Source organism: Centruroides vittatus, unplaced genomic scaffold, assembly GCF_030686945.1.
Source record: "Centruroides vittatus isolate TY-2023 unplaced genomic scaffold, ASM3068694v2 contig_401, whole genome shotgun sequence".
Lineage (NCBI taxonomy): Eukaryota > Metazoa > Arthropoda > Arachnida > Scorpiones > Buthidae > Centruroides > Centruroides vittatus.
The window spans coordinates 1,531,466-1,546,254 of NW_027122216.1; the positions used below are offsets into that span (position 1 = coordinate 1,531,466).

The following is a 14,789-nucleotide window of genomic DNA, read 5'->3' on the forward strand; positions in this document are numbered from 1 at the left end:
CTGTTGAATGAAGGAAATTTCTAAAAATATTTGCCTAGTAATTTGTTTCATCATAATATCGCAATTTCTACGAAATCCCGGACAAAATTAATAGTTAACCCAGATGGGTGGTAACACTACTCTTGGAAGTGCTCGACTTGACAAGGCTCCTACAGTGCCCACACAACTTAGAGCAACTATTCGTCCATCTTGTCAATTTTGTAACTTTACATGTACTCAATTAAATTTAAATGTATCATAGAACTCCCTTAATGATTTTACCTACTTGGTTGCCAGCCACAGCCAACAATCATACAATATTATCATGGCTAACATTATCTTATCACTCATCAAAAGTGAACAATATTAATTTCATCATCTATCTGCCTTCCATTACAGTTTATGATTTGATGATGATTTGAAAATACTGTAAGAATATGGTAATAATTTTACCATAGACACTGATAAAATGAAAGTCAAGCAATATTATATTAAAGAACTTAAGATTCAAAAAGTAAGTCATTTGAATCTTAAAGTTTAATAATTTTCAGTTTTAAGTAAAATAATATAATATACTGAAGTAAATCTAGTGTATAAAAGATAAGTTAATGATCATTTATATCCCAAATGTATTATTTTATGTTTTGAAATAAAATATGCATGTTTAGATATCGTATTTATGTATATCACTCTAAATGATTAGAAATATCTTGCACACCCTAATGCAAATTATTAGAAATATCAGATTATTTAGAAAGATAATTTTATTATTTGCAAGTTAAAATAAAATATAAGATCTATGGAGTACAGTTAAAAGTTTAAAGCATCCGAGTACCTAGCCTCACCTTTAATGAGTGATTATCACTTCTGGGAGAGTTAAAAATTTTACAAGCAAGCTCGATTGTAAAATAGTTGAACTTAAGAAACAGCAATCTTATTTCCGTGAAAAGTGATTCAAACAAAACAATTATTTAATCTTTTCTTATTAGTTTTTGATTCTAAAATCCAAAACAATTCAAATTTCCACCTCTTGGTACAGAGAATTTATAAATACAAATATCCAAACCCAATAGTTATAAAGCCAAACGATTATCAAATTATATCAAGCTAAATAACTACTAGTATTATTAATTAAATGCTAAGTAATTTGGAACTAGAGACAGACATTATTAAGTTTAACAAAGGATGATGCCTAATTATATTCATTAAATTTTAATTTTAATAATTAATTTAGGAGGTTCTGGAAGAAAGGAATCGATCCGAAGCAAAAGTTGCAGGTTTGAATCCTGCTTTAGGTCAGTTTCTTTCTTTCAGAATCTTCTAAATTATTAAAATATTAATTTTAATTATAATTGTTAAATTTAGAAAGAGATGGCACCTAATACCTGCCTCTAGTACCAAATTACTTGATGTTTAATTAATAATTCTAGAAGTAATATAGCCTGATATAATTTGGCAATCATTTGGGCTTTAAGAGACTATAATTTTTTTTCACATGGAATATGGATAATTAAATAAATAATTTGAAGCAAAGATGTTTTATAAAAATAATTTTATATTTCATTTATGTGTAAATTATTTCTTAAATGAGTTAACAATATCTAAATATTTCATTTAATTTCTATAAATACTTTACACTCAGTATTACATACAAAACAGCAGCATAAAACTGATTGTATACAAATACATGATTTCAAAGTTACACAGATATCATATAGATACATTTCTATATAATTTGTGAAATCATGTTTATGTATATAACTAATCTTTTATACCAATACAGTAATTATTATATCATAGATAAAAGTATTTTCTACAATCATTATTTTTTCCATTAAACATGTAGCCCAAGAGATATTTAGTTCTGTCAAAAGTAAAGATCTCTTGGACTAAATGTTTAATGGAAAGATAAACAATAATAATAATAAATACATTTTTATTTTTCAATAAAACAATTAAGGATATTATTACTTGTTAATAATGACAATATAGCACTTTTACTCGAAAGTATTGTTTTATTTTAAGTATTTAATTAAAAGAATGTTTTTAATCAACATTCTGTTATCTGACATATAACAGAAATATGATTGAATCTATTTCAATAATGCCACTTAATATTTTAGCAATGTCAATTTAATATTTTAAAATTAGAAAACAAATCTATTGTTATTTTTAACGTATAATGTCTTACGTCTTTTAATTGCTTATTATAATTATTCATTTTATGCACAATTCAGAATTAATGAAGAATATTAATTTAAATTATGAACAATTACAATTTGCATTAAAAGTAAAAACAACATAGTTTGATTTCTATTTTAAAATTTAATTTGACATTGCTATTACAATTTACAGTAACATAACAATTTTAAAATAAATGTTGATGATAATAATTATATCTTGTAAGAATTTACAAGCATAAATTTATTTCCTAGTGAAAAATAAAAATAATTTTTAACTTGTTAATTTCAAAGTCCTCAATTTTTGTATAAAGTGCTCATCACTTTGAAGATGTTTAATAATTTCTTCCTGATTGCTAAAGAAAGGTATGTTACAGATTTCACAGCCCTGCAATTTTGGTTCCACTTCTGGAATCATCCTCATCCTTGATACTGATGAATCTGAATTATAAAAACCACTATCCCATAAATGACTATTTGATGAAGTTGGTACCAATTCTTTCAATAAACTATGTTTTTGAAATAAACCAGATTGTTCATCATCATATCCTTTCATTTTAAATTCATACAGTTTCTGTAATTCAATACCAGGATCTAAACTTACATTTTGGCTTTGGTTTGGTAAATTTGCAGAATTAAAGGAATTACTAGAACTGAATCTACCAGAATTCATACTACTATATGTACTTCCACTACTACTACTACTACTACTGACAGAACTAAAATAACCCTCGTCGAACATTTTCTTTTTATCTTTCAATGGTTTAAATCCAGTTTGTTTTGGATTTGGATTTAAATTATAACATATGTCTTTCATTACATCTTGTCGTCGAACATTTTTCATATGAGTTGAACCATTCATGTGTTGTTGAAAAGGAATTACACCACTAAATTTCATATTACATAAAGTGCAAAATAATTTTCCCTCTTCTGTTACTGGTAATTTTATAGTTGCTTCTAATTCAATTTGATTTTTCTTCTTCAAGTGCTTTGCACTTTTCAAATGTTGAGAATATGGTACTACACCACTAAATGACTTCTTGCATAAGTCACACTTTAAAACATCATCACTCATATCGTATTATTTAGGATATCTGAAAAATTTTACATAAAAACATTTTAAAATGCTAATTATAAGACATAATTTAATGATAATAATTCAATTCAAATCTTTATTAACTGTACTACTCATCCTGTTATAGGTAAGTAGTACAGTTAATATTAACAAAACATTACAAAATATTAACAATTATGTTAAAGTTACTAAAAATCAGATTAAATTTAACAATAATTTAAACTTCTAGAATGAACTAATGCTTCTATAAATATAAATAAAATCAAAGAAAAATATCACAAATATTTTATTTAAAAAAAAAACTACATAAATTTATCATAGAAAGAAATTTAATATTTGTATATACAGTACCCTTATTTTACACTAAGGATAGGTTCTTGGAGATACCAGCATTCATTGAACTTGCATATATGAATGACAAAAGTTCTTTCATAACTTAGTACATATAAAATTTTTATATTAAACATAGCATTATATATACTACAGCAAAACTTGCAAATGCCAGAACTCAATAGGAATATTTTTTGTTGTTTAAATACTATGAAGTGTAATTAATCGACTACTAGGCATCCTTTCATCCTTTTATTTTTTTATTTAGTTGAACAGAATAGCATAGTGATGGACTTGCCATCACTATGCTATTCTGTTCAACTAAATAAAAAAATAAAAGGATGAAAGGATGCCTAGTAGTCGATTAATTACACTTCATAGTATTTAAACAACAAAAAGTATAGTGACACTGTTTCTGATTGACAAAACAGAAATATTTTGTTTTTCCATGTCTCATGATTTTCCACCTTGTCAGTCATGGAAAACCATGGGTCTTACCACTTTTCTTTTGCTTTATATTGCCTGTACAAAGGCCCTGAACATGATGGATTACACTTTACACTTCTATGAGATTGAGTGAAAAAAATAAGTATGCTTTTCATGTTTAATCATTTGTTAGAGATATCTGCATAAATTATAAAGATTTTACACAAAAGTGGCAAAGTACAATTTTTAATAGGACAATCTAAGGTCAATGGGATTAAAAATCAGAACAATTCTTAATGCAATGGTAATCAGACAGAAAAATAGAAGTATAAAGGGATAAAGCCAATCTTAGTTTTGGAAAATAAATCTAACCAGTCACTCAGATCTTTAGTACAATTATCACATCCTAGAAAATGAACTTTCAATAATAAATGAACATAATGCATACAGCAAAAATTTAAGATTTCATGAAGATTAATGAAAAACTTTTAAAAATATAGGCTATCTGATTTCTGGAAAGAATTTAAATCTTTAACTGAGAAAACCTTTTGCTATTAATACTGATATTTGTGATCTGCTACTTGAAAATAAACTTACTCTAAATATGAGATAAAACTTTTTTCGTAATCAATCACAGAAATTTGCACTAGTAGGCCTATAACATAACAAAACTAAAATAATAATGACTAATTATTATATAATTTGTTTTATTTAATTGCTGCAATAATAAACCAGCACTATCATTACCAAATCATGCAATTTTCAAATTCTCAAACTCATGTTCATTATTATATATATTTGTATTATTTGAGATACTGTACTTCCATTTGGCACCACATACAGAACAACTTGCAAACAAATAGTACTGCTAAATCGAACTTGACTGTATATCCAAATATTTAATTGATGTGTAATTCGTGTAATTATAGATTATAGATATCATAAAAATTATAATTTTTATGGTAGGTTATCCATAATTCAATACTAATTTACAATCTTTAGCCAGCTATTTAATCAATGTATAATAGAAGTATTATAATAGAGTAACAAGTAAGGATGCCAATTTAATGAAACTTGAATAAATAACACAGGTTGACACAAATCTGGCATCACTGGGACATGCAGGCATAGTTGCCAACCATCAGTGTTTGGCATTGACTAGCAGCATTTTGTATATTCCATCAGTGGACAGGCCACTTTTCCCTTTTGTCAGTGTTTTTAAAGAATTTGATATTATCACATAAACACTTCATTTAAAAGTCTAACACCAATATATATGCAAAGACATTGTATGTACCGTATCTACTCATGTATAAGATGAGGATTTTTTTCATTTTTCACTGCTTCAAAAACCTAGGTCATCCTATACATGTGAGTAAAGGGTTCTTTGCATTTTTGCAATAATTTTTGTGAACTGTGTATAGTTCATGCTGCCATTATAGCAGGGTGCTATCAAAGGTGAATGTCACTTTCAAAGAGTCAGTCTGAAAATAGCTTTGAGGAGAAGAATGATTGGTTGCTATTTCTGACTTGTCAAATACTGGTCTAGTGACAGATCACTCTTCATTGTTATGGTATTTTACTGTTAGGTTGTGTAGTGGAAAGATAATGTTGGTTTTTGACAATGGAAAAAATATGGAGAACACAGTACACAGCTTCTTTTAAGAGAAAAGTAACTTTGTATGCAGAAAAGAGCAATAACTGTGCTACAGGCCGTGAGTTCAGTGTATCAGAAGAGTGTGTGCAGAAGTGGCATAATCAGCAAGATTCACTGTTTAATTGTGAAAGTACAAGAAAATCATTTTGTGGACCGAAAATTGGTGAATATGCAAAGTTAGAACAACTCAAAATTTTGTGAAAAACACACACAATAGGTTTATGCCCATGATGTGGAAATTCTCAGCAAAAGCCAGAGGTCTTGCAAGAGAATGTGGAATTCCATGGCAAGAATTAAAGCAAGTGTAGTTGGGCATCTCACTTCATGAAAAGAGCAGGATTCTCCATAAGACATCAGACCTCCATTATTCAAAAATTACCTGCCAATTACAAAGCCAAGTTGGTCCAGTTTCAGAGGCATGTTATCAATTTCAAAAAACACACTAAATTCCTAATAAGCCAAATTGGGAATGCATATGAAATGCCAATTTACTTTGATATGCCAAGCAATACAACTGTCCATCAAAAAGGAAAAGAGCAAGTATTGATTAGGTCAGGGAGGAATGAAAAGCAAAGAATCATGGTCATGCTGGCATGGACAACAGACAGTCATAAGTTGCCACCATACATCACACTGAAGAGAAAAATAATTCCTAAAGATGAAACTTTTCCAAGAGATGATGTTATTCGATGTCAAGAAAAAGGCTGGATGAACAATGAGCTTATGACTGACTGGTTAAAAACAGTATGGCTACGTTGACCAGGAGCATTGCTAAAACTACCGTCAATTTTGGTGATAGATGCATTCAAAGAACACCTCACAGATGACGTTAAAAATCTTCTAGGGGAAAACAAGAGCACTCTACTGACAATATCTGGGGAATGACATCACAATTACATCCCTTGGACATATGCATCAACAAGCCATTTAAAGATTACATGAGGAAACTGTACACTGACTGGTTTACCTCCAAAGCTCACGAAGTGACAGCAACTAGCCACATTAAATGGGCTAAAGCTTCACAGACTGCTATGTGGATATAGGTTGCATGGAAGAACATTCCTCAAGAGCTAATAGCAAAGTCATTCAGAAAATGCTGCATTTCAAATTCACTCAATGGATCAGAGGATAATACTTTGTGGAGTGAGAGTGAAAAAAAGACGAGAGTTGTAATGAAGCTTCAGAGGGAGAGTCCGAGTAGACAAAAGGTGATAGCATCAAGAAAGCATGGTTGTTTGCCTTAATAAGTGCATTTGATAATATTTTATTTCTGATTAAAAATAAAATTGGAATTGTATTAATAAATCTAAACCTAATTTTCTTTATTTTGATCTTAAAGATCAAAATAAAGAAAATTAGAAAAGAAAGTCACACCTCGTGTGAGATCATCTTATATGCAAGTAATATGGTATTTTATTATAAATGACTGAAGCAAACAAGAACAACATTCTCAGATTCCTTCAATTGAGAAAGAACCAAGATTAATATTTTTATTTATTATGTTGATGTATACAGGGTGGGCCAACGAAAACAAAATGGCAGAGTGTTCGTGTTCATCCAAGCAAATCGCTCGGACAGGTCGATTTTATTCTCAAGGGGACATCTTTTGCAATAAAGTTTTTGCGATTCTGAATACAACAGACAACAAAAAATTTTAAAAACTCATTTATTTTGTATTAACTAAACAAACATTTATTTTGAAAAAAAATGTTTGTTTAGTTAATATTCAGATTCGCAAAAACTTTATTGCATAAGATGTCCCTCGAGAATAAAATCGACCTGTCCAAGCGATTTGCTTGGATGAATACGAACACTCTGCCGTTTCGTTTTCGTTGGCCCACCCTGTATATGAGAATTTTAGCTCAAATGTGATAATTTTAAATGGTAGATAAGATAAATTGCATCTTCAAGTCTGGCAACTTTACTGCCAAGATGGCAGTAAAATCTTGTTGGCAGTTAAATCAATTATGGCCAACTCATCAGCAGACGAAAATGAGTCGCTTTTACAGTTATACCAAATTATTGAGCAGCATTACAGTTTCTCTAAAAAAAAAAAAAAAAAAAAAAAAATCTGATTCTGTGATGAATCAGATGTTTATGAATATACAGGCTGTATGGTATAAACTCTATCATGAAAAGAAACTAGATGGTTCTTTGAAATTTGTGGGATTTTCATCATCAGCCTTACAATTTTAAATCTTTGTAAAATAGTAAGGCTGATGATGGTTTTATCACAAAGCATTGCATGGTCTTCCCTACATTGCTGCATGGCAAAAGGAAAAGATATTCAGTATGGTAAGAAAAAGACAGAGATAGGAAATAAATAACCAGAAAAATTACTGTCCTTAATAATTGCAGTGAAAGTCAATAAACTGACTGATAGCAACTGTCTTGAGCAAATTGTCTGTCAATTATTAACAAAGCAAAACATCATACAAAGGCATATAACAGGAGGCACTCAACACAAAATATCAAGGTTTATGAGACATCAAGATGGACATATCATAAATCTACACCTAGATTTATGATTCATCCCATAAAATACTTGACTTTTAAATTGTGACGTTAAAGAGTATAAAACTATTGCCATACTCTTGACAGTGTTTATGACAATAGCTTTATAAGATACCATATGCACAGATACCTTTTAATGAACAAAATTTAATGTTATTTAATATAAGCATTGTGCAATATCAATTTTATAGAAAGAATTTTTTTTGCTTTTTATGCTGTCAGCATTTTTATTCAAAAATCAGCATTTCTCTATCAAGGTCTCAGCTAGTGTTGCCACCTATCCAAAATTGCTGACCCAGACAGCAGGTCAGGTTTGTTCGAACAGAAGTCTCTGATGCATGAGCAATGTTATTTTACCATACGAAGAATAATGTGCCAGTTGTAAACCAGTTAGGAACATGTGTATGAGCAACTTAAATTAAGAAATGAAGTAATGTAGCTTTAAGAGCTGAGAAGCAAAAAAAAAAAAATTCCACAGGTTGCGAATATGTCGGCGTAAGGTGGCAGATTAGGTTTTGGTCAGTGTGAAATCTTTCGCTGTTAGAATAAAGTAAATTTATAAAAATATTTGAAATATTTGTTAGTACTTTGTTTCATCATAATTTCACAATTTCTACAAAATTCTGGACAAAATTGATAGTTAACCCAGACAATGGATTAAACCAGATGGGTGGCAACACTAACCCCTGCTATTCCCATTCTAAAGGTTGGCAAGTATGTATAGGGTGTTGGATAAGTGATTGCCTGATTACTGATGGTTAGGTTAGAATACACTTAATCTAACAGTTAATCATCTCAACCTTCCTTTAAAGCAGGGATGGGCAACCTTTTTCTATGTAAGGGCTGCATTTTAAGACTTTTGAACTGATGCGGGCCGCATACAAAAGAAAGAGAAATAAAATGTTGGTAAATCAGAATTATTTATTCATATATAATTATAAACTAGCATAAGTATACTTAATTTAGCTTCTGGAACTGATGTAAACGTAATATATTGGACATATTTGGTTAAATATTCGTCACTGCTAGTTTTAAATTAGTTTCGATGTGTCTGTTAGCTGGTTTCTTGTTTTAATTTTTAATAAATTCTTTGTGGGAAAAACTATTCCCATATATAAGTTGTAGAAAATAACGTTTGAATTTTTGTTGCATACTTCCTTAAGCTGGGAAATTGATATATTTATTCACATTTTATGCGTCGCGGGCCGCAAAATATATGAATGCGGGCCGCAGGCGGCCCGAGGGCCGCAGGTTGCCCATCTCTGCTTTAAAGTATCCTGTAAATCAGTACAAGTTGATTAATAAAGAAGAAAAAAACTTTAAATGAAAATTCTTGTCAAATTACCATACATCTGGCAACTGAGTATCCCAAAATAGTAGCAGCAGATTGGTATGGCAAAACAGAAAAACTGAAATTATGCCAGAAAAAATTAGTGTCAAATTGATAAGAGAGTTCTTTTATTAATCTAAACAGACATATTAAGTTATTATACTTTGGATTCAGTTACATTGAATTATTAAAGCTAACATAAAATAATTTAACTCAATCTACAATAGAATTATCTAACCTAATTGACAACAAGTTTCAAGCAAAGTGATTTAAGAGAGTTGATTCATTTGTATTAATTTAAAAAACATTGCTCAGGGAAGATTTGATTCTTAGCCTAATAAATCAACTTGACAAATTTTTAAATAATGAATTATAACACTACTACAAATTATATGATATATCATATAACAATCATAAATGCATTACTTTAAATTAAATAAAATATAATCTAGATACAGTGTTTTTATCTTATAAAATGATGTAGAAGAGCTATTCTGCCTACTTTTAAAAAGTCATATAAATAGCATATGTAATTAAATAGTAATGTAAAAATGTTCATTGTTAAACATTTTCCATGAAACAAAGGCCTATGAGTGGTTATCAAAAAATATGTCTACCATCTACCACAAAGATAAAATGATTTAGGAAATTGCTATAATATCCCTTAGCTGAATCCAAGACAGAATCCTTGAAATTAGATGTTTAATAGTAAATACTTTTATTATTTTGATGCAGCAGGAATCAACTTTCAAATAAGTACTAACTTTTTTGATAAAAATAGAAATTCACACTATTTATTAAAGGAGTGAAAAGTTTTATTGCATATAAAAACAATTCAGCCTTTTAGACCAGTTTCAGTTACAGAAATTCTTCTATACATAATAAAATATTTAACTACCTGTAAAAGCAGCAAAAATTTCTATTTTTACAAATATGATGAATTTAAAAAACATTTTCTTACAGTCACTACCACAATACTGATATAATAGTAATGAGTAAACCTGGACACCAATAACCATCAAAAATGAATATATTTTAAAGAAAATTGGTTGTTTAAAATAATTATATTCCTTTTTGCTGGTTATTGGTGTCTAGGTATACCTTTTAAAATTTTCTTATATTGTTTATTACATTTTATTATATATTTTCTGAAAACTAAATATATTGAAAAATATAAGGTGTTTGGAAAGGCTATTAGAAAAATAACTGTCAGTTCTATGTTGCAAATTATGTAGAAAAATGCTTCATTACTACTGGAATACAAATGCACCAATTCAGAAATATTGGAGATTTTTTCCCCTCTGTTGACTGGGCTGAAATTTGAAAAAATTGTAGACCTGTAAATTCCCAGTCATCCATCTGTCTTTCCTTAATCTTGAGAATGGTGTTAGACAAATGAAATTCAAAATCAGATATGGAAAGCTTAGGGAAAGGAGGCCCTGGTTAACTATATATGAACTTCTGATGCAAACCAGAAGTCATGTTATTTCACTATTAAAAATTTTCCCCTGAAAGGAATTAGATGATCGGCACAACTCTATTGTTAACGGAAAAGTATGATGTACAGTGGCAAGACACTATAGTACTAATTTGAGGTGGAGAGCATATATTTTAAATTAAAAATATGATTAAATGGCAGTGTGATGATGTCACAATAAATAATTGTTCATTATTTGATGGAAACTATACCCAAGATAAGTTAATTGCCAAAATAAGCACAAAAGTTACATCAAAATGCTTAAATACTTTTTTAAGGGTCCATCAGTCAATTATTGAGAAGCAAGGCATGCATTGCAGGAAGGTGCCACTTTTAACACCTTTTGTAGTTTTTGGTTTGTGTTTTTTACTAAAAAAAACTATTTTGGTTTGTATTTTCTGTAAAAAATAAAACAAAGGTTCTTGCAAATTTTTTTTTTTGTTTTTCATACTGTGAACATAGAAATATGCAGTCATTTCAATCTCTAGTGTCTCCATAACAGTGCATTTGCTCTGGGATTCATAAAACTTTTTATTACTTAATTTGCATCATAGAATCTGCAGTTACAATCAAGTGATACCGTTTCAAACAGTGTGGATAATTTATATTTTATCATTTTTAAATCAATCTTGTATTGATTGTATTTTAAATTTCAAAATAAAGGGCAAAATTTATTTCTAAAGTCAATAAAGGACAAGAAAATAAATACTATATTAACTGACTGTCCTCAATAAAAGAATGGTTGGCAATCCTAAAAATACAGAACATGTACTTAGAGTCACAATACAGACGGTACTGATATGTCAAACAATCTCAAATTGACATGATGTCAATGTGAAGCAACAACACTATCACACATACAATTTGTGCATTCTTATTCCAACTTACAGATAATTGAGGATTTTAGCTGTTTAATGTGATATTATTTAAAAAAAAATTTAGTTCCTGTGTATGCTGTTGTTAATTACAACAATTCCCAATAGAAACACAAAAAGAACTAATATTAGGTACTTTTGTTTTCTGAAAACTTGAATAACTTATTCAAATGTTTAAACATGTAACTGAAAATGAAACAAAAACAAAAATTAAAAGAAGGCAGAAACAAACAACATAAAATAAAGTACAATAAGATAAAATAAAACAGAATAGTAATATATCATTACTTTAATTTTTTTCTTTTATTCTACTTTATGTTTATACTATATACTGCTATATCTTTTATTTTTCTTTCATTTTCAGCTATGTATCCACTCATTTAAATATGTTATTTAAATCTACCAAACACTCAAAAGCTTTCAAACACCTAATTCAGCATTCTAGTTCCAAATCTGTAAGATCTGATGATGGAATGTTTGATCCCAAAAATATTAGTTATAATAATTACATTATTAGAAAGACCATGCTAATTTTTCTTTCTGTAAGGAAAGAAAGCCAGTGAGTATGCTAATTTTTCTTTCCCTATGGAAAGAAAAATTAGTACACTCACTGGCAGATAATATATAAACAAAATTTATTTTCAAATTATGATATAATTATACTAGTTTATTCATCACGGCGGTAAAAGTGTATCTAGGTAGCCCCAACGGCGGTACTTCAAAGACTATGGCATTTAATTACTTAGCCCACCCGACTATGCCGGCTTCGAGAAGCCCACTCGACCCATCCGGAGTACTCTGTGTTATATAGTTTTGGGGAGCTCACCCCACTTAGGCGCACATCTACATGCAGAACACGTAGAATAGGCGGTAGACCGATACATGTTAAAAACCGACCTCGGCATCACGAGGCCACCTAAGTGCAATTCTACCATCACGGCTCACAAACGTTAACGATTATAATTAGAATCAATCGTACTCAATAAAATCCGACAATTACTTTATTAAATAAATAATATAAATTCTACATTTTGTAGCAAACCGTTAAATTCCTATCAATTGTAGTGTGAAAAAATTAAGCATTGAATTATGTGACAACATATGGAGGAAAGTATCTACTTTATAACAAATATTTTTATAGTTTATAAACATTATTTTGAAAAGTGTTTTTAAAACAATAAATAATTAGGTAATTAGTAAAAGTTTAATTTCCATATGTGGCATGTTTTTTCCTAATTTTGCTTTCTTAAGACACCTTGCTAGTAGATGTGTCCTAAACAGATAGAAATTTTTGGGGGTGATGCTTATAATAAGAGCTATAAACAAAAACTCAAACCCTTACCAGTTAATGTAACCCTTGGTGCCAAGATGGCGGCTCATCTCTGATTTCAGCAAGGAAACAGTGGGATGCACGTTTTAACCCAACCTAACCTATTCTAATAAATTACCATAATTATTAGCAACCAAATTATTTTTTTTTTTTTTTTTTTTTTTATTTGTGGTTTAAGGCCCTTTACCACTCAAAGAGAGTATATTATTAGCAACCAAATTATTAGAATAGGTTAGGTTAGGTTAGAACGTGCGTCCCACTGTTTCCTTGCTGGAATCAGAGATGAGCCGCCACCTTGGCACCAAGGGTTACATTAACCCTTTTACCACTTAATTAATTTAAAACTAAAATATTTATATTATAAATATTAAATGTATTCAAACTATAAATAATAATGTTGAGATTGGTATATAAACTATAAATAATAAATATATAGTTATAATCATATTAACTACATAACATCAGGAAAAATATATAATTTCGAACTTAAGTAAATGTTACGACTAAACAAAGCAACGAATATTTAGAGTTTCGCAATATAAAAGATGTCTGTCTTAAATTAACTTACACAACAAAGTGATAACACGACCATACTTAGGCCTAACCACCAGTATTTAATATAATATATAACAATACAGTTATATATTCAACGTTACACATGAAAGTTTTAATTTCCAATAACAAAACCGAAAACGAAATTAACTCCCATATCATAATTTATACTTACCAAATGTAAGATAACCACTTATCTAACGTTACTGTCCGATTTTACTATAAATTCTATTAGTGTTATACACAGAATCTATTTCATTTTGTGTTCGTCAAGATTTCGTCATATCCGAATATAACGATAAGACGTCACGCTTCCCTAATGTAATTAATTTCATTGTGTGTACTGTAAGAAAAAAATAACAAATATATATAATAAATCAAATTTAAAAGTTTTCCATTCGTTTTAATACTGTATATTCAAGAAAATAATTATCACTATGTGCTACGGTAGTGTATTAAATACTATAAAAGAATATTTTATAATGTGGTACGAGGAAATTTTTTACGCTGGTTTTGGTTTGTCTGAAATTATTATGTTGTCCATATATTTAAAATGTTTTTAATTACAATTAATATAAATTTCCTCGACGGGATCAATTAATATAGCAAAAAAAAATGTTTATAGAATATTCTTGCCGTGCTGTTGATCAACACATCAACAATACCGCAGAGATCCACTGGAATAAAGTAGACGATGTCCGGTTTAATAAGGTGACCACCTTTTTTACAATGAAAAGGAGGACACAAATACATTGAAGGAAAAAAATATTGTAAATAAAAGAAACATTTTATTCATTGCAACAATAATACACTATAATAATCTCTACTGCATGCCAGTGCCGTAACTAGGGGCGGTGCCAGCGGTGCCCAGACATAGGGCGCAGACCCTGGGGGAACGTAGAAATGACCTAGACCAAGTTTTATATCATAGTTTTGGGGCGTAGTTACAGAAGCTCGCACCGGGCGCATAAAAGACTAGTTACGACGCTGCTGCATGCGTATGTGCCGTGTTATATTTCGTTAAGAAGTAAACAAAGCTACTTGCATGCAGCGCACTCTCTCAA

General features: G+C 29.5%; 1 protein-coding gene across 1 annotated transcript; it reads right to left on the minus strand.

The window, feature by feature from the left end:
• Positions 1-1,579: 1,579 nt before the first annotated feature.
• On the minus strand, positions 1,580-14,021 carry LOC136976537 (zinc finger RNA-binding protein-like). The gene is made up of 2 exons (XM_067271846.1): positions 13,901-14,021; positions 1,580-3,253 (listed from the first exon to the last, which is right to left on the minus strand). Exon 2 carries the CDS (start codon positions 3,232-3,234, stop codon positions 2,434-2,436), a length of 801 nt encoding a protein of 266 aa, XP_067127947.1. The 5' UTR covers positions 3,235-3,253; positions 13,901-14,021; the 3' UTR covers positions 1,580-2,433.
• Positions 14,022-14,789: the final 768 nt, after the last annotated feature.

What these genes read in the sequence shown, in the direction of transcription:
- LOC136976537 (XM_067271846.1), bottom strand. Translation starts at nt 3,234, where the DNA reads ATGAGTGATGATGTTTTAAAGTGTGACTTATGCAAGAAGTCATTTAGT.